This window comes from Pelophylax lessonae, assembly GCF_965119305.1.
Source record: "Pelophylax lessonae genome assembly, chromosome: 3".
NCBI classification, from domain to species: Eukaryota; Metazoa; Chordata; class Amphibia; order Anura; family Ranidae; genus Pelophylax; species Pelophylax lessonae.
Genome location: NC_138770.1, coordinates 194,910,162 through 194,937,879, shown reverse-complemented (window position 1 = coordinate 194,937,879; position 27,718 = coordinate 194,910,162). Strand labels below are relative to the sequence as shown.

General features: G+C 42.8%; 1 protein-coding gene across 1 annotated transcript in view; it reads left to right on the top strand.

Moving 5' to 3' along the window:
• KLHL6 (kelch like family member 6) overlaps positions 1-27,718 on the top strand; it is a 105,385-nt gene that overhangs the window by 23,312 nt on the left and 54,355 nt on the right. Inside the window, exon 3 of the mRNA XM_082252204.1 lies at positions 12,673-13,122. Within this exon, the coding sequence (XP_082108330.1) occupies positions 12,673-13,122 (450 nt within the window). The remainder of the gene's footprint in view (positions 1-12,672; positions 13,123-27,718) is intronic.

Sequence of the window (27,718 nt, the reverse complement as noted above, 5' to 3'; positions counted from 1 at the left end):
AGAAGCGGGAACATTTGACTGTTGACTTGTCCGGCTCCGCGGCCAATCAGCCTTCTGCTCAGGGGGGTGTGACTCATAGCTGAGCTCCTCCATGCCTCTTATCAGTCTGGTTGCCCTTCTCTGCACTTTCTCCAGCTCCCCAATTTCCTTTTTGAGAATTAGTGCCCAACACTAAACTGCATTTTCCAGATGGGGTCTTACTAACAATTTGTAAGGGGAAAAATTATATCTCTCTTTCTGCAGTCTATACCTCTGTTAATACAAGGAAAGACTTTGCTTGTTTTGGAAAACACAGCTTGAAATTGAATGCTATTATTAAGCTTATGATCTACCAGGACGCCCAGATCCTTCTCTGCTATGGATTCCCCCAGTTGTACCCCCCCCTAGTATGTATGCATTATGCATTAGCCCGAAATGCATACCTTTATCAACATTAAACCTCATTTGCGATATAGTTGCCCAATTAGACAGTGCAATGAGATCGTCTTGTAAGTTGGATGTAGGAAAGAACAATATTCCACTGCATAGCTTGGTGTCATCTGAAAACACTGGATTTTTACTTTTAATCCCAGACACTATATCATTTATAAATGTATTAAAAAGTAAGGATCCCAACACTGAACATTGGGGTACACCACTAATAATCTTAGACCATTCAGAGTATGAGTCATTAACCACTACTCTCTAAATAAAGCCAGTAGACTTAACCTTACACATAAGCCGTGTGTGGGGAACTGTGTCAAACGCTTTTGCAAAATCCTAATATAATAAATCCACAGCCACTTCCTTGTCTAAGGTTTTACTTACCTCCTCATAAAAAGAAATCAGATTTGTTTGACAGTATAAAAATAGTGCAGCGCTGTGAATATTAAAGTGCAAAGTGCATGTCAATAGATATTAAAAAATTAATTCAATATTTGACAGAGGTGCATTAACCTCCTATATACAATATACTATAAACAGCAATATTTACAATAAAGTGCAACAAATATGTACATATTCATATGAAAACTAATATAAAAAGAATGCATAAACATTCCACATATAATGTGTATAATAAAAAGTCCCAAAAGAAACTTAAAGGAGATTAAGCCCAGAAGTAGTCCTTCAGAACAGATAAAATTGGTATTTTCAACCAGCCAGTATACAGCAGTCCATATGTGTAAGTGAAAATTATCACCAGAGAGAAAGGTGTGAGGATACCCTGGAAAGCTCTAGGAAAGATCACTCTACCATGTGCTGAAAAATAGGGGGCTTACCAGATCATTTTGACCCTGGTTAGGGTGGTACAAATGGGCTCTAGAGATCAAGATGGAACATCAATAGGCTTTAGTAAGCATAATGGAACATCAATGGCCTCATCCCTGGTATATAGAAGGTGCTTCAGGCATGCCTACCTGTTATCAGTATATATGTGCTCAATCAGACCTCCGACACTCTCAGCATGGTTATAGAATCATGTGTATAAAGTGGGAAAGCGACCATAGCGTAATCCAGTAAAAAATATTTATTAAAACAAAAGTATTGCACTTACATAGTAGCAGCAATAAACAAGCACAAACGTTGTAATGACATCAAACAAATTCCCCTCGCCAGTATCCAAGATGGCCGCAATTGTGAACGCGAATTGTTTGACAACTTCTGTCTTCCATGAATCCATGCTGGTTTTTTTTCTGCAAGAACTCATCTATGTGGTCTTTTTTTAAATTTTTCTGACTATAGAAGTTAAACTAACAGGTCTATAGTTATTTGGTAAAGACTTTGATCCCTATTTAAATATAGGCACCACATTGGCCCTACGCCAATCCAGTGGTATTATTCCAGTCCTTAAAGAGTCCCTAAAAATTAGACACAATTGCTTTAAAATGACAGAGCTAAATTCTTTTAGGATCCATGGTGTATGCCTTCTGGTACATGCGCTTTATCCACCTTTATTGTGCCTATATATTTCTGGACTATATTAAATTGAACCATTTTGGTTCATTTGGGGCTGTGTCAATATTAACCCCATTATGGTCATGAGCTCCCCCATGTTCCTTTGTATACATAGAGCTGAAAAACGTATTTAATAAATGTGCCTTCTCTTTGTCCCCAGTCACCCACTCCTGATTATTTTGTAAAGGGCCTACATGCTCAGACCTAACCTTTTTACTATTAATATATTTGAAGAATTTTTTTAGGGTTTGTCCTACTATCTTTTTCAATCTGTAGTTTGTTTTGAATTTTTGAAGCATCAATTTCCTTTTTACATAGCCTGTTATATTCCTTGTAACATTTAAATGATGACAGTGTTCCTTCATTTTAAATTTTTTTTAAAAGCTTTTTTCTTATTATTTATAGGTTTTCTTTAACCTTGGCAATGAACCACATATGTTTTGTTTTTAGCCATTTAAATGTGTTGCCCAAGGGAATATATTTTGCAGTGAGTTCACATACAGTCGTTTTGAAAAATTCCCATTTCTGTTCTGTGTTCATCAATGCCAATATTTCCTCCCAGTCTAAGTCTTGGAGAGCAGTCCTCAGCCTCGGAAAATTTGCTCTCTTAAAGTTAAAGTGTTACTAAATCAACAACAGTAAAATCAGTCTATTAGATGCAGTAAAGCATGCTTGTTATACTCAATGTGGAACCTAAGAGGTTAATCCTCCACATTGTGTAAAAAGACTGTTTGACCCTGTCTTCTCTGATCCTCCCCTTCTTCCACTGTCCCCAAACCATCTCCTGATAAGACAGAGCCTTTGGAGTCACTCTGCACATGCTAAGTTAGGCCCCTTTCACACGGTCCGCATTCCGTTGCGGACCGTGCTCTGCTCAGCGGGGATCAATCTGCCGATCCCCACTGAGCCGGCGGATGACAGCTCCGTCTCCGCACTGTGTGTGGAGAGGGAGGTGTCAGAGCCCCGCTGCTCTCTATGGGGAATCGGATGAGAGCGGACCGCCTGTCCACTCTCATCCGATCCGATCCGATCCCCAGGACGGATGGAAAATAGGATTTCCATCCGTCCGGATTTCACGGACAGGATCGGATGCGGATGGCAGCGGGTGTCAGCGGACATGTCACCGCTGACATCCACTGCTCCATAGGGCTGAATGGGACATCCGATCAGATCCGTCTAAAAAACTGACAGGCGGATCTGATCAGAACGCCCGTGTGAAAGAGCCCTTAGGTGTGTATTGCTTGGGTGTTTTTTTTTTGTTTCTTGGGAGGGTGCATGTAATTAGCACACACTCTATCAAATAGGTCCTCTTTCACACTCGCTTTGAAATCGCTTCTCACATAGCGACAGACACCACCAACTTTCCTTTTTACCCTGTCTCTCCAAAAGAGAGCATAGTCAACAATATTAATAGCCCAGTTTTCTTTGTGTGCCAAAGTCTTCTCAAACGCCCCTTTTTTGCTTGGCAGACTTCTGGCATTGGTGAAAACATGTTAATTCCTTGTCACATTTTGCACATATAATTTTGCACTACAAATAGTACATTTCCAAAGGTTGTTTGTAAGATGGGAACCTTCCTATCCTCTGCCATAGCTCTCTCCCCATCTTTCCCCATTCCACCCATTAATAGGGGCCTGACTCCTCTCTGTCTGCCCCATTATAATCTAATTCTCCCTCTATGCGCTGCACTATTAGGCACATGTAAAAATAGAATAGTATTTTACACAGTGACTGTTGTTCCTGACACATCAAGTAGCTTTTAACGTTGGGGTTTCTAGATACGCTTTTTGTAACTTAGAGAAATATTCCCAAAGTATATTACTTCTGTCGGTCTGTATTACACACATCAGCATCAGCGTGATTACATTTTGGTGTGCAGTATTGGGATTGTAAAGGAAAAAACAAGAAAAGCTCCTCGAAATGCAGTAGTTTTAATAGGTAAAACACTAGGACAAGTGCAAATTCACATAAACATAGGCAATAAAGGCTCATCTGGATGCTGAAAGCCCGATGGCAGACATATTCCTGGAGGCGACCAGGGTCCATGGTATGTTGGCCCGGGATGGCTGCGGGAGACGGGAAGAGTGCCAGCTTGCCTGCGTCTTCAGGGTGCGGCTTCACAGAGGATCAGCAATATGGCATCTTGGGCAGATGTATACTATATACACCAATATTATATATATTATGCTGTGGGTGACAGATTATAAGCAACCTTAGATGTGGTGGCTGCATTAGTTTATTTTTAGGCTTTTTTCCTCTGTGTGCACCTGGCGATCTGGCCAGTAACACACTTCTGTATTAGAGAGTTCCCACTCTGGATGAATGAGCACAGGGGCACCTTTGGCAGCGGCATTGTCAGTCTGTAATGACACAGAGGACATCCATTACCCTGGGGGAACAGGGTACAACTGAAAGGAAGTTTCCACCAGAAATAAGTTATTACATTTTCCTTTCCACCTGCTGTGCAAGCAGTGTTCTATGAAATGTGTTATTTCAGGGCATTTTCCTTTGTATCTCACTCACAGAGCTGACTGCACTCTGCAGAAGAGCCTACTTGCCCTCAGTGCTTGTTATTGAACAAGTCCTTTCCCCCCCCACCCTCAATTTATAGGTGCACTTATCCTTCTTATGGACATTGTTTATGGACATTCTCTAATGGACTTATGGAATTAGTTGAGCTCTACCTTGTGCGCTACCATTAACCCTTGCCAGTATTGTGATTGTAAGGCCTTCCGCATACTGGCAAATGAGCCCCTTAGCACACATTCCCAGACACTCCCTGACAGAAAAACCAGCTTCCATGTTTGAATTTTTCAACTCATAGCAAGTACTCCACAATACCTTTCTATTTCTTTTTATCTTCTTTTCTTATTCCATTAAATGTTTATGATGAGACTATAGAATTCTGACACATTCAGGCAGGGCTATTTTTCTGCCAGAACGTGGCGCTGGCCCTGAGCTTTCCACTCACTGCTGTCACTTCTAAATACAGAAGCCCAGGTTCTGTATTTAGAAATGACAGCGCAACTCTCTGGGTGGCTGCACTGAACCCTCACTGGGTGCAGCTGGTGTAATGTACGGGGAGAAGGCGCCAGTGATATCACTAGTGCCAGGCATCCAGGCATTGCCAACACTGATTGCTGGCACTCACAGCATCTTCCCCTTCTGGCTGCTGCTTGTCACTCCAGAGAAACAAAGCCGAGGAGCATTTCCTAGGCTCCTCCTCGGACCTGATGTGTCTAATGACAAACCACGTTGAGGAGCCCTGGAGAAAGAACTTATCTCCTGCCCCCATGGTGCCGCACTGTATCTGAAGTCTGTGTTAGGAGATTTGGGGGGAAAAGAAACAAAAGGATTTATGGTGGCATTTATAGCTAGGAGGATTGGGGGGGAATGGGTAGGGGGGGGGGGGGTTGTGCTAGAAGAGGGGTGTCAATCCTATCAAAGATTGGGATTTGGGGGTGGGAGGTGACTTGGAGGGGGAGTCCTTTTTGGGTTAAAGTGGATAGTGAGATAATCAGTGCCTTCTGTACATAACACTGTGTATGTAGCACACTCCTGAGCCCTGCACTCTTTACCTAATGCACTTCTGATCTCTACCCTCTGTACGTAGCGCACCCCTTATCTCTACACTCTGTACACCGTACACTCCTAAACCCTGCACTCTGTACAAAGTGCATTCCTGAACTCTGCACTCTGTGAGTAGCGCACTCCTATTCTGAATGAAGCACACTCCTGGCTCCATTAAGACCCTCCCACTGCAATTTGGCCGTACCTACCATTTGCTGCGGTGGGCTATCCCACCCCCTCTGAGGGGAAAGTGGGGAGGTGTGGTTGAGTTCCTGCACCTATTCTCTGTTAAAAAAAAGTCCTGCATTTATGAAACAAATGTTTTTTTCCAGCTGTGTCTTTATTTGAAATGTTAAACACATCCATGACTCAGAAAAAATTATTTTCAGGTCTCATTCACGTGGGCGCTGAGGCCAGTTCATAAATGAGCCCTGTTCATGCAGCTTGAGCCACCAGGTGCTGTGTGTAGGCAGTTTGTAAGTGTATGGGGATGGAAAGGCTGCATTGGCACAGCCCTTTGTCCATGGACACAGCTGCTTGGCCCAATTGGACAGGCATACGGATGAGTGGTCCCAACTGAAGACAGTGGGTGTTCAGGGCCACTCAATGGCACTCACACGCCTGTCAGTTTGGGACAAGCTTACATGGGGTGGCTGTGCACAACACCTGGTGGCCCAAGTAGCATAAACATACATAGCATCTGGCAGCCCATTCACTGACTACAAGCCTCAGTGGTGCCCGTGTCAATGAAGTCTTAGGTATGTTGTGTGAATATGAACACATAACAAACATATAGTGAGGTTTTCTCAAATATGACTGCAAAAATGGGAATAAACTTTACTCAGGCATAGGTACTAGAGTTACTTTTGAGCACAGAATTTTCCATCATAGTGGGAATAAGCAGAGGCGTAACTAGAACCTTCAGGGCCCTGATGCAAGAAACCATGAAGGGCCCCCCAGACCCCTGGCCGGGGGCCCTTACCTTCAAGCCCAGGGCTCTTCCCACTAATCCTGGGGCTCTTTACACTCGTTGCATGGCCTTTTATTATGGTCCCGCAGCAGGATTCTTTCACAAGTTCTGCAGTGGGCCCCCTTCCTGCAATCTTGGGGCCTCCCCACAGTGGTGCAATGCCAGGGTCCGGTCACAAGTGTGACCTTTGCGATCCTGGAAGTTCACCCACTGGTTTGCTACCGGGCCCCCTGGAGCATGGGGCCCGGTAGCGATTGCAACCCCTGCAACCCCTGTAGTTACGCCCCTGGGAATAAGGAGTCTTCTCCAATTATCTCTGTCCTTGATGTGGCCTCCTGTACATCCTGCATAAAAACAGAATTTTGTGAAGAATCATAACTGGTGATTAATGCAGAGAAAACAGTCACATGAGTTAAAGCTGAGAGGTTATGAAATAACTAGTTCCCTTTATTTCTGTTGACAAAGCACAGAAAACCAAGAACCTTTATACCACTGTGCGGGACCATTGCCTGACAGGCACTCTCCGTCGTTTGCTTGCTTATTTTTGATTTTAGAGACCCTTAAATATTGATAACTTTAAAGTTGTAGGTCAAGCGGTATTTAGATTTCCAAAAAAGCACACTTGTCTGATCTACTGCCCGGTGGTAAACATTCTACAGACATTCTGTAGACATTTGTAGACCTTTGGATTAGTTCGGTGTAATCCCTCTCTGTAGCTGCTATTTGGGCAAATAGTGTTTTTGCAGCACTTTTTTTTTCTTGAACTAAAAGCATCATTTCCTGTTGCTATCCTCATGTATAGACTGTGTATTCAGCTAATGTTTGCAAAGCTAAAGACCCCTGTAGTACTTCCTTATCTATATTGGCCATATGATAAGGGCAGGATGAGATTAGTTTTAAGAAAAACATTGCACACAGATAATTCCATTGTAAATGCTCTTCAAGCTATATCTAAAGATATATTGCAATAATCCTAACATACATGTAAGGATTTTATATTGTGATTTCATATTTTACCCCCTTGCAGTATATGGACATGTACAATTATCTTTCTTTAAGCAGTTAACCACAAGGAATTTGACAAAACGTTCTTTGACATTGATACTTGAGGTGATTGTACCCATATTAGTGCACTTTAAACAAGAACAATTGACCAGGGACACCATATCTTCACTGCACACTTGAGTCAGAGAACAGTTCAGTGCTTTGTTTTATGTTTTATTGAGGGGAATAAACTTGGATAGGAATATTTTTGGATGCCCACTTGATCAAAGCAATAGAAATCTTAAGGGACACAACTACATACAATCCATATATACACTTCTCCTCTGCCTCCTGCAGAACTACCACTCCCACAACAACCTGGCACACTGTTGGAATGATCTGACAAAAGGCTCAGTCAGATTAAAAGCAAAAGCCCTTTACAGGCAGGGACCACAGGCCCCTTGTTTCTGCAGCAAAGCCCTAGTGCCCAGCTGCCCTTCTCCTGTGGCTTCTGATCCATCACCACCTCTTTAGGCACTGCCAGCCCATCTAGCTGCAGCTGCCCCTTTCACTAGGCCTCCTGGCTAGTCTTTCACAGTCCTCCCAGACTGACTCTGCATCCATCCCAGACTGCTCTCTTCTAGTCCTCTCAGGCATGCCTCTCAAGCCTCTCCTCAGTCTTCCTCAATGTAAATTTTCCCAGCAGTGTTCCCCTGCTGTCCTTCTGCTCCTGTGCCTCCGGTCAGGACACCTCTGTGTGTCATTAAAAGGGTCACTTCCGCACCCGAGCCCAGGCCCAGGGTCCCCCCCCCTAGATAAGGGGGAACCCTCAAGGGCCACCAACAGCTTAACACTTAGAGTTGCCACTTCATCCCTTTAAAACGGAACACATAATAATTACAAAGTTTCCGTGGCTGATTGAAGTGGTAATTAAACTCACTTAGTGCCTTATCTGCATTAAATTAACTTTAGAACCTGTGTAATTATTCTGTGTTCCTCCTCATCTCCACTCCCATTCTTCTGGAAATTTCCAGCTAGTTCCAAAAGTAGGGAAAGGTCTCAGAGATGCTGCTTGTGAGTCATCCAGCCCTCCCTGAGTCACACACCTGACCCAGATTAACAAACAACAAAGCCTGGCAATTTTCCTACACTAACAAAACCTATTCTAGCACACTAGATGGTGCCGCTACATGTGTACTAACATCCAAATTTTCAGGACAAGCTTTTGGGGTGTGTCCCCTTCCAAGCAGTACTCAGTGTTTCTTTGCCATTAAGAAACCATATAAGTTACTGCATAATGTGTTTTGTAAAGTTTAAATCTAATCAGCTTTACTGGTTAATTCTGCTGCTTCCTTTACTCCATGTGTACACAGAGACTGTGTTTGCCCATGCTGATCTGTTATACTGGAAAAAAGAAACAACCCTGCACTGTTACACACTGCTTCACAGACACAAGATCCTCCATATCACTTGGATTGAGCAGAATTTGAAAATGATGTTAGCTAGATGCAAATGCATCCAATGCACCCCTTGAGAATTTGCTTTAGTGCAGAGCTATGAATCTGAAAGAACTTTACACATGGAATTACATCCAGGAGCCAGCTGGCTGCATCTGAATACAACATTCAAAATATTTAAACCCTCATGGAGCAGAAGGGGACATCTTGCAACTTTTCCACAGTACATAGTGCATCATGTTCATTTTTTTCTGCATTTTAGTGCCTTAGGGAGGACCATAAAAGTCAATGGCAATGCATGAAATTACATTACAGGCATTTTGATGTGTTACAATACAGGTCTTGATCTTACAAGGTCTTACAAGCCTTGATCTTCCATCCACTTCAAAACTTGAAGTGAAAAAGGCATTTAAAAAATGTATGTAGAAGCACACTGGAAATACACAGGGACAACACATCTGCCTGTGGCTGGGTTCAGTGTGGTGTGGCGGCAATAACACACACCAAGTCCAGATGCAAATAAAATAACTAGTATCAAGGTAAAAATAAAACAGTTCACAACAAGCCTGGCAGAAGGAAGCCCAACTGAGAACACTCACGGATGACAGCAGCCTGTAGCAGAGCAGGTCTCAGCCGAGTTGACAATGTCTGTCTTCAGGGGCGGAATGTGACCTGGCCAGTCCGACCCAAGTGAGGAGGTTTCCAGGAAGAGTGGAGTGCTTGCCCTACTCATCTGGAACCTTTCCCTGTCGCTAATACTGTCCCTAACAGATGGGTGACTTGTCCCTACACTATCCACACACTAAATCTGCTCAAGCCCAGGAGCCAGGGTCTTAAAAAGAATCTGCCTAACCCAAGATGGCCACCACAGTCACATGAGCTATCAGCATCCAACCAGCTCACTGCCCCAGTGAGCCAGTAAACCATAGAGGAACCATGTTTTCCTGACTTTCTCTCCCTCTGCACTGCCTCTACGTTTAAGTGCCACCTGCAGTGGAGAAAATAGACTCCACCTGTCTACATGCCTAAGGCACCTTTATGAACATGCGTATGTAGGCAGATGCAGTCTGTAGTCACCACTGTAGTTGGCACTCCACCACAGCAGCAATGCAGTAGGCGGTGTAAGTTGTGGGGAACCTGATTCCGCTATGATTTCCTCATTCACAGGGAGACAGCTATCCATTTGTATGCTGATGACGCCCCATGTGACTTAGGCTCTGCCCTCATTCAAGATGGCTACCAATTTAAGGCCCTGGCTCCCTGCTTGGCACGCATTGTGTAAGTGGTTAGTGTAGAAACAGGTTCCCTCTCTGTCAGGGGCAGTGCATAGTGGCAGGGAAAGGTTCCAGAGGAGAAGGAAAACTGCTTGAATTATGCTATCTCCTCTCAGGAAGCCTCCTTTTTGGGTTTGGAACAGCCGGCCCCAGCCAGCTCGCTTTCTGGACCTCATGGCAGACACTGACAGCATCTTCAAGTCTTCAGGCCACTGATTCTCTGCTGTTACAGGTTCTAAGTGGCTCCAGGCGGGTGTGCCTTCCCGCTGGGCCTGTTTGTACTGTGCTGAACTTTTCTTCAATAACTACAATATACTACTCTGGTCTAGCTTGAACTCTGTGTGTGCCTACCACAGCGCACTGCACCTAGCCCACACATAGATGTAAATGAGCCCTAAAAATAGTCAAAGCTAAAAATGTTTATTATAAACAGACTTTAGGGCTCAGCCAACCTGCTAAATTGCATTACTTTTCATATTGGCATTTGTAGTCTGCATCCCCTTCTAGTTATATAAGAAATATTGTTGGCAATAGCCCAATGACTATGATTTAGCCCCCATTGAAATCACACTACTTCAGCACAATTTCAAAAACGTACATCAATGCGATTTGCACTGCCGATTTTATTGCAGCTTGCGACTTCATTTAACAAAAGTCTATGCAAGTCTCAATGAAATCTGACTTGCATGTCGGGATCAGACATTACACTACAATCACCTATTCAACACATATTTGTGACCGTATAACTGACATGTGTAAACAATTTTTAACGACTTATTCTTTTAACCATGTACTAAATAAAATATGTGAATTTTTATATTCAAAATTGTTTGCTTTCTATTTTAAGGCACGGCTATAATCCCATCATATATCTGTTGTTTCGCATATATTACTTCAGGGACAAGGTGCCTGATATAGCGCCATCACCTATCCGCAAAACTACCCCTGCTGAAATGCATGTTTTTTTTTTTTAAACAAATGGGGAAACTGAGGGCATTTTCTAAATTCAGCAGAATTGCAAAATGGTGTGATTAGTGTTAATATTTTATTGATTTAATTAAAGTGATATTAAAGCCCTACTTTCAGCAGCTGATTTGATTACCTACTGAGTATGCAGCTTCTTTATCTTTTCATCTGTGCCTATGTTCCTGTTTAAAGTGATATTAAAGGCAATTCTATTTTAAAAAAAAAAAAGAAAAAACAAACATGTTATACTTACCTGCTCTGTGCAATGGTTTTGCATGGAGCAGCCCCGACCTTCCTCTTCTCACATCCACCACGGGCACTCCTGGCCCCTCTCACCTTCTGCGTGAACCCAGAGAACGCAGCTTGCTGTGGGGCACCCAAGCAGGCTCGCTCCTGAGCCACTGCTCTGTGTGTCCATTCACACATAGAGCCCCAGCTTGGCCCCGCTCCCTCTCTCTCCTCATTGACTCACTGCTCTCTCCTCATTGACTCACTGGCTGTGATTGACAATGGCTCCTGCTTCTCTCTCAGCCAATGAGGAGGGAGATGTGGCTCTTGTACATATTATTGGGGGGGGGGGCTGCTGCACAGAGAAGATGTTCACCTTGCAGGGAGGTAAAAAACCTTGAGCCTTTAGAACGGCTTTAAGGTAAAAGTAAACCCTTCTATCGTTCTCAGCCAAGGAAGCTGCCATCTTGGCCTCTGTTTAATCTACAACTGCCATGAAGCTGCACATGTGATCAGTTATGACACCAGCCACTGAATGGTTTGACAGTTTGGTTGAGAGCATGTGCTGGAAATTACACTGTTTTTTTAAACAGGTTTTTTTTTTTAACTGTTAAATGATCACTGCCCCAGGTTCTCTGTTTCAGGGTGGTTCCTTTCTCTTGCAGCATCTTGTGGAGCCACCCTTGAATGTATTGACTGGAGTTGTTTTCTCTCCACTGTTTGCATCAATATAAAAATACAGCCATAAAGCTTAGGATGGCAAGGCACTCAAGTGCAAACCTGCCATCCCTTCTCCCACCCCCCTCCTTCTCCAAGTTAACAGACTGACTGAAGACTGCACTGTCCACTGTAAACTCTTTCCTGTGAAGACCGGAAGTTCGGAGAAGCATCACCAGAGAGAGCAGGAGCCAGCTGCATTAAAAGTTGTAAACTGCAAGTCGCCAGTTTACTGGGGAATGTTTATTTTATTGTGCTTAATGTATTAAATTAAAAAAAAAGGCAGAGAGTTAAATTTTACTTTGATCTTTTTACCTGTAGTTGCCATAAAATAACAAACATGAAATACCGGTCATCCAAATCCTGCCATAACAATTAGCCAGTGTATGGGGCACCTTATGCACTTAAAGCCATATGAAGGTATTGAAGAAAAAAGCCAGTTGATGTAGAAAAACATTAAGAACATTAGGGTCTGCATTACTAAGCCGTTTGAGTTTTCTGACAATAAACTGTTTGTATATGTTCAAATATACCATCAGCTGCACCAATCAGTTTCCTGTTTTCCTTCTAGTTTTTGCGAATGGTCGATGCTTGCTCCAGTTTCCTCACCGAAGCACTTCATCCTGAGAATTGTGTTGGGATCTTAAGACTAGCAGATGCTCATTGCCTGGAATCTTTAAAGCTGCAGGTTCAGAACTACATCATCCAGAACTTTTGCCAGGTTGTAAATTATGAGGAGTTTCTAGAACTACCATTTGACATTCTTTATCACATTCTAAGGAGTGATGAGCTTAACGTGACAGATGAATCGCAAGTGTTTGAGACTGTCATAAACTGGGTGTGTTATAAGCAACCTGAGAGAGTTTCACTTCTTCCAAAAATTCTGGAATTCGTTCGTCTTCCCTTACTGGACCCCTGGTACCTTGTGGGCACAGTAGAAGCCAATGCATTGATAAGGCAATGCCCTGATGTATTTCCCTTAATGCAAGAAGCACGCATGTACTATTTGACTGGAAATGAGGTGAGTGACTCTTCCTTGAATCAGTTATACGGTTTTATTTAGACCATACATGTTCATCTAAACCAGGGATCTCCAAACTACGGCCCTCCAGCTGTTGCAAAACTACACGTCCCATGAGGCATTGTAAAATTCTGACATTCAAAGGCATGACAGGCATGATGGAAATTGTAGTTCCTGAACAACTGGAGGGCCATAGTTTGGAGACCCCTGCTCTAAACTGTAGAGTTCATTCTGCTCCAGGCATAGCTCTATGTGAAGAATGATATGTACCACCCATTTCTCAGCAGTTATATGACATCAGTATCCCCACAATGATTAACCATCCCGACCACCCGCCGCCTTTTTACTGCGGCAGGGTGGCTCTCCTGAGCAAACCGACGTAGACCTACGTCAGTCGCACCGGAAGCTAGGGGGGAGAGCGCCGCCGGCAGAACGCTCCCACCTCCACTCGGCAGCGGGGAAGCCGATGCACGGGTCAGGCGGCTCCGATTGCAGCCTGACAACCGCGATCTTTTCCCGCTGAGAGAGAAGAACGGGCAGCTGTTGTAAACACAGCCGACCGTTCTTCTCCCTGAAATGATCACAGAGCTCATGTGATCCTTCTATATAGGATCACATGTATCTACGGTCCTTTCACAAGCCACGCCCCCCACAGTTAGAATCACTCCCCTAGGCTCACATTTAACCCATTGATCACCCATAGGGTTAACCCCATCCCTGCCAGTGTAATTATTACAGTAACAGTGCATATTTTTAGCACTGATTACTGTAGTAATGTCACTGGTACACCCAAAAGTGTCAAAAATGTCAGTTAGGGGTCGGATCTGTCCGCCGCAATGTTGCAGTCATGCAAAAATAAATCGCAGATCACCGCCATTACTAGTAAAAAAAAAAAAAAAACAATAAAAATGACATAAATCTTTCCTGTCTTTAGTGGATGCGATAACTTTTGTGCAAACCAATCAAAATACACTAATTGTGATTTTTTTTTACCAAAAATAGGTAGCAGAAAACAAATTGGCCTAAAATGTTAAAAAAAAAAAATTTGAGAATGTTATATAGCAGAAAGTGGAAAAAATATATATTTTTTTAAAAAAATTGTCGTTTTTTGTTTATTGCACAAAATAAAAAAAAATAAAAATCGCACAGGTGATCAAATACCACCAAAAGAAAGCTCTATTTGTGGGAGAAAAAAAGACATCAATATTATTTGGGTACAGCACGACCACGCAATTGTCCGTTAAAGTAACACAGTGCCGAATTGTGAAATAGGGCCTGGTCATTAAGGGGGCAAATCCTTCCGGTCTTAACCACTTAAGCCCCGGAAGATTTTACCCCCATTCCGACCAGGGGGTATTTTGCGATTCGGCACTGCGTGAATTTAACGCACAATTGCGCGGTCGTGCGACGCTGTACCTAAACGAATTTGACGTCCTTTTTTTCCCACAAACAGAGCTTTCTTTTGGTGGTATTTGATCACCTGTGCGATTTTTTGATCACGCGCTATAAACAAAAAAAGAGCGTCAATTTTGCAAAAATAGCAATATTTTTCACATTTTTTTATATGAAATTCCCCCAAAAAAAAATGTAAAAATCAAAATTTTTAAAAATTTTCGGCCAATTTATTTTATGCTACCTATGTTTGGTAAAAAAAATCGCAAAAAGCGTATTTTGATTGGTTTGCGCAAAAGTTATCGCGTTTACTAACAAAGGGAAAGATTTTTGTCATTTTTGTTGTTTTTTTTTTTAACGCGTAATGGCGGCGATCTGCGATTTTTTTGCGGTACTGCGACATTGCGGCGGACAGATCGGACCCTTGACTGACATTTTTGACACTTTTGGGGTTACCAGTGACATTTCTACAGTAATCAGTGCTATATATATGCACTGTTACTGTAAAAATACACTGGTAGTGAAGGGGTTAACTTTATTTGGAAGGGAGGGGCTGTGTGTGTCCCTAGGGGCGTGGTTTCTACTGTGATTGGCTGTGGCTCTAGCTGTAAAGACACTGATCAACGGATCTACATACCAGATCCGTTTTATCAGTGTCTTTGCAGCGAAGAGAATGACAGGCAGTTTGTTTACACAAGCTGCCTGACATTCTCCCTCTCCCCCGCCGATCGCCGAGTGACCGGCGGACATCGGGTCCGCTGGTCACACGCGCGGGGGGGTCCGTGACCACGCGGGAGCGGGAGCGCGCCCCGGGGGGCGCGCGCTCGCTCCCTAGACCCTCACAAGCAAGCAACGTAGCCCTACGTTAGTTTGCCTGTGAGGGGCTGACCGCCGACGTAGATAGTCGTGCGGCGGTCGGCAAGTGGTTAAAGTGGTTAAACCAGTGAAAAGTGCATTAAAACAGTACCTTAACCACTTGCCAACCGCTCACTGAGCTGTTACTGCGGCAAAGTGGCTCGTTATCGTCTGGCGCCGTAGACCTACGTCACCAGACTCTCCCCTCTCTCGGCTCGCTCCCGCTGTATTCAGACACAGCCGGAGTCAGACCAGGGGAGAAGAGGCGGTGATCACCGACGCTCTTCCCCGATCGTTGGGGATCGAGTGAGGAAATCCGCCCACTTGTGTAAACAAAGCGGGAGGATCTCCTATGTGACAGACAGGGACAGATTACAGGATTCAGCATAGATGAACCTGCGATCTGTGTCTGTGTCACACAATCCCCTCCCCCCACACACGTCAGTAAGCATGAGGCATACATTTAACCCCTTGATCACCAATAAAGTTAACCCCTTCCCTGCCAGTGTCATTATTACAGTAACAGTGCATATTAATAGCACTGATTACTGTAGTAATGTCACTGGTACCCCCAAAATTGTCAAAAATGTCAGTTAGGGGTCCGATCTGTCCGCCACAATGTTGCAGTTCTGCAAAAAATTACTAGTAAAAAAAAATGAACAATAAAATGACAAATCTTGCCCGTAGTTAGTAAACACAATTACTTTTGCGCAAACCAATCAAAATACGCTTATTTTACCAAAAATATATAGCAGAAAACAAATTGGCCTAAAATGTTAAAAAATTTTGATTTTAAAATTTTTTTGGGGAATGTTATATATCAGAATGTAAAAAATATTGTTTTTTTTTTTCGAGATTGTCGCTCTTTTTTTCAAAAATTAAAAATAGCACAGGTGATCAAATACCACCAAAAGAAAGCTCTATTTGTAGGGAAAAAAATGACATAAATTTAATTTGGGTACAGCGTCGCATGACCGCGCAATTGTCCGTTAAAATAACGCAGTGCCGAATCGCAAAATATAGCCTGGTCAGGAATGGGGTAAAATCTTCCAGTCTTAAAGCGGTTAAAAATACGCTCATTGAGAATTTTTTTGTCAAAGACATGTAGCTAAATACATTTTGGCCTAAATATATGACAAAAATTGAATATGTTGGATATTTTTTAACTGTCAAAGTAGAAAATGTCAATTTTTTCACAAAATTTTCGCTCTTTTTTTATTTATATTGCAAAAAATGAAAAGCGCAGAGGTGATCAAATACCACCAAAAGAAAGCTCTGTTTGTGGGAAAAAAGGACGTAAATTTTGTTTGGGTACAGGGTTACATGACCGCGCAATTGTCAGTTAAAGTCGCGCAGTGCCAAGTTGCAAAAAGTGGCCTGGACGTAAAGCAGGAAAACCCTCCGATGGTAAAGTGGTTAAGGGAGAATAACAAACTCAATCAGCTATGACAAATTAAAGAGTTTCTCCCTTGGATCTCTTCCTATCAGATGACCACAGTTCCCTCCCATGCTACTTGGTGAAGAAATATTAACAACTTATACAATTCTTACTGCTTAAACTCTGGAAATATTAAGATATTACAACACCATTTTGTAAAGTGAGGAGATTTATCAGAAAGAAAGATAATACAGGAAGGATGTGATGAGCCAAGAGTTTGTCAGTTGGTTGCAGCCAGCATCTCCGTATTTGTTTCCTAAGTAATGACTTATGTGCCTAAAAAGGAAGTGAGAGGAAAACGTTCTCTTGAGAATATAGGAAGATTTTTTGGCAGACAGATTTCAATGCAGTAACTGCATTTTTTATTTGAAAAAAAATACAAACTGTAAAAATTAAAATAATATAAAAACGACAGCAAACTAACAAAACTTAGATGATTGCTTTGTTGCTACTGCAATTCAGGCTGGCAGGAAGTTTCAACTTTGAATAACACAAATACACCTAGGAAAATGTTACAGGTATACAGTACTTGATTAATGCTCATTGTGATTAGTAGGAATGGGCAGAACACCCCGCATGTTCGGTTCCCATCAGAACATCTTGGACAGGGAAAAAGTTCTAGCTAACATGCAAACTCTATTAACCACTTCTGGACCGGAAGGATTTGCCCCCTTTAATGACCAGGCCATTTTTTGCGATTCGGCACTGCGTTAATTTAACGGACAATTGCGCGGTCGTTCGACGCTGTACCCAAATAAAATTGATGTCTTTTTTTCCCCCACAAATAGAGCTTTCTTTTGGTGGTATTTGATCACCTCTGCGGTTTTTTGATTATGCGCTATAAACAAAAAAAGAGAGACAATTTTGGAAAAAAAAGCAGTATTTTTCACATTCTGCTATATAACATTCCCAATAAAAAAATGTAAAAGCACATTTTTTCCTCATTTTTGGCCAATTTGCATTTTGCCACATATTTTTGGTAAAAAAAATCCCAATAGGTGTATTTTGATTGGTTTGCGCAAAAGTTATCGCGTCTACAAACTAGGGGAAAGATTTATGTAATTTTTATTTATATATATTTTTTTTACTAGTAATGGCGGTGATTTGCAATTTTTAGCAGGACTGCGACATTGCGGCGGACAGATCGGATCCCTAACTGACATTTCTTGACACTTTCGGGGGGACCAGTGATATTACTACAGTAATCAGTGCTAGAAATATGCACTGTTACTGTAATAATGACACTGGAAGCCAAAGGGTTAACACCAGGGGCGATCAAAGGGTTAAATGTGTACCTAGGGGGTGATTTTAACAGTGTGAGGGCCAGACTTGGTAGATGGAAACAGGGCTCCTGTGTCCTGAAATAACAGGAACACAGGAGCCTTGTTTCAATCAGGACAGATGAGCGGTGTGCCATGTTTACAACTGCACACCGCCTTCTGTCATCCCTGCAGTGATCGCCGGGTTCCCGGCAGCCATCGCGGGCGCCAGACCTGTTGCTTAGCTGCAGGGCTAGAGAGCGGGCGTGCGATCGTGCCGCCGGCGGTGCGCGTGTGCCGGAGACGCGCTCCCGCAAGCTGATGTACCTATATGTCGATTTGCGCAGGAGAGCCAGCCTACCGCAGTATATCTGCTGGTCTATAAGTGGTTAAAGTCTATGGGACATGAACATGCAAAATCAAAAGTCCTCATTTTAAAGGCTTATTTGCAGGTTATTGCCATAAAAAAAATGTATAGGGACCCGGGTACTTCCCTGGGGGACACGTATTAATGCAAATTATATGGTGTGGGGGTGGACTTAGCCCCGGAGCCATGATTGGCTAAAGCGAACACACGAACACCCGATGTTCAAGTTGAACATAAAGCCCATCCGTAGTCTCTACATGTGGACAGTAAAACACACTATCCTTCTGCTGCTCTGGGTCCCAACCTCTGTCTCAAATCCTTATGGGTCTTACATTAGGGGAGATTTACTAAAACCCGAGCACTCAGAATCTGGTGCAGCTGTGCATAGTGGCCGATCAGCTTCTAACTTTAGCTTGTTTAACCACTTGCCTACTGGGCACTTTTACCCCTTCCTGCCAAGGCTAATGTTTAGCTTTCAGTGCTGCCGCACTTCGAATGACAATTGTGCGGTCATGCAACACTGTACCCAAACAACATTTGTAGCCTGCCACGATGTAACTATCTTTTGGCTATAGCACAGTGGGCAAGTGGTTATTTAGGCTTTGACAATAAAACCTGGAAGCTGATTGGTTTTTTATGAAAAACTGCATCAGAATTTGCACCCTCCAGTTTTAGTAAATCTCCCCCTTTGTCCCCTACATTGACAGTGAATTTGAGTTAAAAATCAGTTCTGTCATTGGTGTCAGTGAGTGTAAATTTATATCCTATGATTGGTGTTAGTTAAGCCCCGTACACACGTACCGATTGTCGGCTGTAAATATTCGGCCGACGACCAATCGGCCGATTGTAGGCTTGTTAGTATGATGCTTCCGACAGCCGACAGCGCATTTTCGGCCGAACAGAATCTGTCGTGCAGGCATTAAAATTTTTGTTGGCCAACACCAGAACGGCCGATTGTTCGCCAGTCAGTACAGATTTCAGCCGACAGACAGCAGATTAGCATGACTGGGCATGCTCAGAAAAGAAAAAAGACAAGGAAAGTTAACCATCACATGACATCACTTCTGCAGTCGGCTGTTGTTGGCCGTCAAAATTCGTGTGCAGTCCTTTGCAGTTTTCAACAGACACGACAGCCCTGGACAAAAGACGGACGATCGGTCGGCCGACGATCGGTACGTGTGTACGAGGCATTAGTGTAAAAAAAAGCTGCCAACATTTGAAAATAATTAGGAGGGACACCTTAACCCATTGGCTGCCAAGTCCATACGTTGTATGGATCTGACAGTAGGGGTTTTAAACACAATCTGGTGGCTGCAGCCACCTGGATTGTGTGTAAAACTGACAGGCAGATTCCTGCCTGCCCGGTGGATGCATTCAGGCAGCGGACTTTTTGTCCCCTAATTGATGAAAAAAAAAAAAAAGTTAAGCAAAAATAAAGTTACACCCAAGCACATAACCCCCCCCCCCCAAAAAAGAAATGTTGAGGCCCCCCACATATATGAAAGTACAAATGTAAATGCATGCTTTGGTGGCACCTACGTGTGAAAACATCGATTGTGATACCCATGTCTGCAACCTCGTCTTTTATATTTTCCCAAAAATGTGGGTAGTTGCATTTGTTTATCCTAAAATGCACTTTAGTGTGTTTTTTCACTGACATTTGGTGGTTTCTAGACCATTGCGGTAATATCAAGTGGCATAAAAAATTGGAACTACCAATATTTTAATCTCTAGGGTGCCTACTTTCAGAAAATATATAATGTTTGGGGGTTTTATGTAATCTTCAGGCACTAAAATTATTTTTTAAACACGAGTGCAAAAAATGCAAAAATGGCTCTGGCAGCGAAAAGGTTAAAGGGATCTAGAAGAAAAGTGACAAGAGCTTGTGGGCATGGTCATTAAAGCGGGTATCATTGGGCTTGTGGTGTGGCACCTCTGCCCTCTTTGCTTTGCTGTGTTTTAAACAAAATAAGCCTTGGGGTTACACTGAAGGAAAGGTAAGAATAAAGTAAGCCCCGCCATTGCCAGTAGATGTAATAATAACCCCGAACATCGTGTCGGGGGATGCAAAAAACAAAACAAAAGCAGTTTCACTGGATGCAATAATAACCTCTAACGTTGGTGTGAGTGGATGCAGTATTAACACAAGTTCAAACAGATAAGAATCCAAAGCCTAGTGAACATTCGAACCTTAGTTCTGTAATGAGGGTGAAAACGGGTTCTGATGATAATTCATTAAAATACTACAGCTATTTTGCAGCTCTCAGTAAAATAACGTTCTGGAGTGTCCCAGTACATATCTCTAAAAGAAAAAGATAGGCAGAGAGAGCACTGATTGTGTTGTAGTAAGTCTGATATAGGGGGTTTCTTAGCTCAATGGGAGATGTGTTTTAGTGAGTCATGCCAGTCCAAACTTGTGGTTTAAGGTACAAACACAGTTGCCCATGCATGGGTTTCAGTTTTACACAGCCAAGCAGGTCCACAAAAATATCAAGCCACCTGGCTCTCTCTTCAGCATCACCTCTTCTCTTATCCCTAATCTCTCACACCGTCTTACCAGCTCTCCTGGCATTCTGAACTCACTCCTGGCTCACTCAGCCTTTAGGGCGCACTCCTGGCCTTTCGACAGGGGTGCTCCTAACACTTTGACCTCTGTCACTCTACTGAAACTTATGGTTTCCCTCAACACTCTTGACTCGCCTAGTTGTCTCAGCTCTCCCTGTCTTGCTCAGCTGTACCGACTTTCTTAATGTTTCTTACAGTGGGTAAGGAATCTTTCCAACATGGAGTCCAGTCTCTTGAGTGGGTCACCTCTCTTTGTGGTAGTATACGTGTCTCCTGGCTGGAGCACACAGCTCTCTCCTGACGGACCTATTGCCAGGTCCTTGCTTATAACGAGTGTACACACCCACACAGCTTGCAGATCTTCAGTAAGACCTGGACACAGGATTGAAGAATTCCTACCACCCAAATCTCTTTGAAGCCTCCATGCTCCAGATCCTGACCCGGGACTACCAAACCTGAAGAAAATTGAAACCCCAGACTTATCCACTCAGAAACAATACTCTGAAGCTTTAGGCTTCATGTACACGGGACGTTTTAAAAAGTCCCTTGAATGCTGGAATTTAAAGGACGTTTAAAATGTCCATTGTGTCGTGTTTGCACCCGCGATTAGCGGGCGTTTGCGTTTAGAACCGTTTCTAGAGGCCAAAAAATCATTCCCCTTTAAAATGGAAAAACGCGAGCACTAAACGCAGGTCATCGCGTTCGGTCGCGTTTTTGTGTTTGAAACGCCGAGAAACACACGTTCGAACGCAAATAATTGCTTTCCAAAAAACGTCACTGAACTCAACTGCCTGCAAATGACTGTAAATGACCCTGTGTACATGGACAGATAAGATAACAGAGATGGGTTCAGGGGCTTCTGAAAAAAACGCCCAACTGCTCCTAAACGGCCGTTTACAAGTTGCAGTGTACATGGACCCTTACACTTTGCCTCATTGCAAATCCTCTGTGTTTTCTGCCTATCCTCACACAATGGCAGGGCCAGCACTGTCACATAAACAGCTTTAATCCAAGTATAAAAAAGTGTACAAATATACTCACAAACATAGTAGGTAAAAGCGCTTATCTGTGGCCTGAGATCAGGTCCTTTATCCAGTCCAGATTAAGCCTCCAGCCATGGACAGTGGTGGGAGTTAAAACTGTAAGGTGTTCAGGAGTCTGGGTTTGGCTCAAAAGTTCTGCCAATTTTAAGTGCAATGTGTGGTCTCCAAAGGCCAAGAAGAAATGGAGTCCCAGGTCAGGGAAGTTGTCTAGAAAAATGTTTGGGTACAGAATCTTTTTTGTTATGCCTACGCACCCTTACATTTCAGAGGGTGTAGTATTAACCCCCAACATTGGTATCCACAGTCGCAGTAATGACCCTCAGCATTGATGTTAGTGGACATAATATTGACTCCCAGCATTGGTGTCAGGGGCCACAATAATAACTCCCGGGATTGGTGTCAGTGTCTACAGTATAAACACCCAGTATTGATGTCAGTGGCCACAGCAATAACAACCAGCACTAGTGTCAGTGGCCACAGTATAACCCCCTGGACTGGAGTCAGTGGCCACAGCAATAACCCCCAACATTTGTGTCAGTGGGTGCAGTAGGAAACCCCCAGGATTGGCACAAGCATTGGTATCAGTGGTTGCAAAAAAAAAAAAACTTGCAGCTCCCACATTATGTTTAAAATCTCTAGTAGGGTACTGTCATTTTTTAAAAACGGGCAATTAGCATGCAAGTTTACTTAGCAAAACTATTGCACAGAGCAAGTAAATATGACATAAAAAATGGGTTTAAAATCACTTTAAATTACCTTTTGGTAGTGGCGTAACTAGGGTTGGTGTCACCCTGATGTAAAAAATGCTGTCACCCCCCCCCCAATCAGGCTCTTTCCTGTCTAGTCTGCCACAGTGCACAGCAATTAAACCTTATGCTGTGGGTGGTGATGCAAATGATTAAAGGAGAACTATGGTCACAGTATACACTTTCAGTTTTTATCAGCATTGTAAGTTTTAGTAGCAATATAAGCAATAGGTATTTTTGACAATCCAATATAAGCTTGGTTTAAAAATCTCCTTTTATGTTGTGATTGCTGCTTCTCTGCTGGCCATCTCTTTCTACGACTTCCTGGATATCCAGCATAGTTTACAGTTTCTCCTCTGCTGTTTAATTTTAGTTTCTAAGGACTACATATCCCATGGTACCTTGCTGCCTGCAAGCAGTGATTCCTGTACTGACTCTGCCTCCTGAAACTCCTCCACTCAGCAACTCTATAGTTCAGAAGGCCGACTCTGAGTTCTGTAACTGACATCAATACCTATCAAATGGACATTGTGATTACCTGTCACAGATTTCAAGGAAGTAAATGTGTGGAGATCTTCAAAGATGTTTATTAAACCCTTAAGGATCATTTAATGGGGGGGATACTAGAACTAATTGAAATTCAGTGTGGAATTAAATATAGCTCAGAGACTTTGAAAAGGGTTTCATGTTTTTACGCAGTTAGGGGGGTTCACACCACAAGCAGTAAAGTGCGTTTGTTTTTGCATCAGAAACGCATTGCTAGTATGTTATATTTTTTCCAATGGCATATTTCACACCAGTGCGTTCCAGTTCCAGAAAAAAAAGTAGAACATGCTGCATTTTTTTCTGCACTGAACTGTACTGGAACGCAGTAAAATGCATCAAAATGCACTGGAATGCACCTAAACGCACCAACAAAGCCCCGAATGCTCATCAGGGAAGGGCTGGGCCAGGGGGCAGGGGGACATTTGCTCCCTGGGCCGCACTGATGCTACGTAAAAAGGCTGCACTGCTTCTGCCACAGACATGCCACAGAGAGTCCTGGTGAAGAGAAGTAAAAGTCCCTGCCGCTGACCTACTAAGTGCGGGTTGAAGGCAAGGACAAAGCACAGGCCTCCCCCCCCATTATGGATGTTGTAAACTGTGTCTGAGCCAAGGCCGGTTCCATGCCCCACTAGAGACTTTTCTGCCCTGGCCAGCCCCAACTGAGCTGTCCCAGCTCCCCCCAACCTCCCCCTGCTGGCCAGGTATGGAACCTGGATTCAGCTGGTAAGTAGAGAGTATCTGGAGCAGGGGTTCAGCTTGGAATGGGGGTCAGGAGGAGGATTGGGAGGGGGGGTGAGGGAAAGTAGGAGGGGGCCGAGTCGCTGCATCATGGGCCTCTGGTTTGTACTTGCCCCTTGGGCCAAAGGTTGCTAGTCTGCCCCAGAATGCTCATGTTCCCATTTGGGGCCAGTTCACACCATAGAAATGCAGTCCGGATGCGTTCCAGATGCTTTTCTGCATGTGCATTTTTGATGCGTTTTTAATGTGTTCCAGTGCGTTTTTGATGTAGTACAGTGCATTATTTCTCCCTCTTTTTTCTTAACCTTAAAAAGGACACGTGCTTTCCAGTGTGTTTAAGTACTTTCCGATGCGTTCCAGTGTGTTTTTGATGCGTTTTACAGCGTTCCAGGACAGTCCAGTGCAGGAAAGATGCAGCATGTTCTACTTTTTTTCTGGAACTGGAATGCACTGGAACTGCAGGGACTGGTGTCAACCATGCCATTGGAAACCATATAACCTACTTTCCATGAGTTTTTGATGAAAAACAAACGCACTGGACCTAAAGGTGAAGAAAAACAAAGAGGGTGAAAATGCATTGGAAAGTATCAAAAACGCACTAGAATGCACAAAAAAATGCGTAAAAAACACGCATGCAGAAATGCATCTAGAAAGCAGCCAGATTGCATTTCTATGGTGTGGGCTGGCCCTAACAGTTCCTTACAGACACCTGGCACAGAGCACGGTTAGACAACATGGTTGTAGAAAGAAGATTTGGCACAGTGCTTACACTTTCCTCACTATACCATACTGCACGATTCTTTTAGAATAAGATGAAACTTTGCTGCTTCCTCATTTTTTACTGACTGGAGGTAAGTTTGTGTGCACACTTTGAATGTCTAGACTGGTTGATCTTCCTCTTTCATGTAACTGATTTATACAGCTGGTAATCTGTTTTTGATTTTTCCAACCCGAATATACTTTAAAAAAAATTCTGATTATCTGACTGTGCAAGGGGGAAGTTCCAATGACCACAAAATATACAGGCAATGCAAATGTTCACCTACTGTAAAAGTCAAAGCCTGTAATGTATGACAGTAATTTTGTTTGGTAATTTGTAAAAAAAATCCTCAGTATGTAAGATATGCACTGCCCTTATATTTTGTGGTTACTGGGACTTCCACCTTGCACAGTCAGCTAATCAGATTTATTTTTTAAGTAGAATTGTTTTGGGTAGGCTATAAAACTTGTCCATGATTGTATTCTTGTTGTTGGAATGAAAAAGATGAGGACAACCAGATTGTGCCTGCACTTCTAGCCATTTATTTTTTCGATGGCAACCTGATGTTTACTTTTTCCGAATAAGCTGAACACTGATAGATTTAAGCATGTACACTGATAGATTTTCATAGAAACATTCGTACTAAGTGCCTTATCAGTAAGTTCGACAGTGCCTTAGGAAACTTGATGACTGCAATTTGAAAGTACTTCAAACCTCCGTTGGCTATTAAAATTTTACTTAGGAATAAATGGAATTTCCTGGAGGAAAAAATTCAGAATTTTAAGAAAAAATTTCCACCTCGCTCATTCAATTTTTAATTTTTTTTCACTATACTCAAAAAACGATTGTTGATGTGACCCCATTAACTATTAGAAAATCAAATGCTCTGAAAATTAATTTTTTTTTAGCTTAATTCAGCTGGTGTATGGCCAGCTGTGGTGCTCAAATAGGTAAACACAACTAGAATACACACTAGAGGATACCAAATCAAACTTGACATGGGACATGGAACTGGTGGTAAGTTTTCTGAAGGTAGTGGAGGTGTCAAATCCTGTTGGGTAAAGGAGGGTCCCGAGACCTATCTGGAGAGAGGAGGTATAAAGCAAGTAGTACTACTGTTGGGTGAAATACAGTAGTTTGCCACTGCTTTCTTTGTTGTTTTTCGATATTAATACAAGCACTTGTAGCTTATAGAGCAGCCTTTCTCAAACTTTTTAATACAGAGAATTTTTCCATTCCAGTGATGACTCTAGCATAGGACAGATTAAGTCGGTATTGAACCAGGCACACAGCCTGCCCAAAGGTGCCTCTCGACCAGGGGTCTTCAAACTATGGCCCTCCAGTTGTTCAGGAACTACAATTTCCATCATGCCTAGTCATGTCTGTGAATTTTAGAGTTTTACAATGCCTCATGGGATGTGTAGTTCTGCAACAGCTGGAGGGCCATAGTTTGAGGATCCCTGCTCTTGATTAATATGGCCCTGGGACCTCTCATTCCAGGCACTCGGCCTGCTCACAGAGGACTTTCCCCTCAGCTAAAAACCCTTCCGGAACAGGCTGTTTTGTCAGAGTTATGCTCAACCCAGTGATGACAAACTCTTTTCAGCTTTTTGGCCAGAATTCCCAGCCCCACACTCCCTACGCATACCTCTGGAAACTCAACAAACTGACTGGCAGGTGACGTAAAACCTAAATTTCCTGAGCACCAATTTCTAAGAGAGGCCTTTTAAAACTACAAAACACTACCAGATGGCAGGGACTGGGAAAACCATCCCTACATAGGAGTTTAGTATCAAGGATTGCTCTAAGGTCTAGGTTATCTTTAGGTTAGATTTAGTTGGGGGTTAAGGTTGGAATTGTGGGTTGAGTTTAGTATAAGGAAAAGCAAGTCTAAAATGGAAATGTGACTTTTAGCCTTGTGGTCACATTTGTTTTTCTCTTGTAAAAAAGAAAAAAGTGACAGCCCTAAGATACTCATCTCTACTGTCCTTGTGGATGTGAGCTTGGTTCCGTCCTGCAATTCTGCTGGACATGTGGCCAAATGTAATCATATTGAAATATAGATTTTAAGCAATGTGAAAAAATTCTCAGGATAAAACTTTTTAGAACCGCTATTTGTGCTTGTTTGGATACTGGAATAGTAACCATTCCAACAGAGATATAAAGATGGTTAGAAAACAGGAAAAAATCCACGCTAGGTCAAGCAAAAATAATTAAAAGGTAAAAAGCCACTTAACCAACTATGATACCAGCTGTAAATAATCAATAAGAATAAGAGGCACTAAATCCTAATAGTGCAATCATGAAAAATCAGATGGTAAATAATGTGGCATGAAAACAACTAAACATGCAGTAAATAAAATATGAGCAAAATATATCTTTCAAAAAAAATCAATCATATGAAATTGATATAATGAAATACTGTAGGGGCAAAATCCAGTGTTAGGGGAACATAAGAAAGTCCTTTCAATGAAAAAGTCCTTTTCAATATTAAACAAGAGTGTCTATAAAGTGCAAAAAAGTGTATAAGTAATGTTGATTGATGAAATCCACCACCAAGCACCAACACTTAGCATACGCTTCTTACCTGATAGCATACACCAAAAAATATTATGGTCATAAAAGCACAAACTAACCCGGCATCCGAGATAGGCAGTGGCTGCTCAGCAGCAGCTCCTTCTTCCACAGTCACCAAACCATCTCCTGATAGAACAGAGGCTAGGGGACAAGCTGCACATGCTCAGTTGGGTATGTATTGCTAGAGAGCGTTTTTTTTTTTTTTTGGGAGAGTGCATGTGATCAGCACAGGGCAAAACAGCACTATCCAGACAGAGAGTCAGGGGTCCTGCGGCCTTATAGGACAAACAAATACAATACTGCTGCCCCC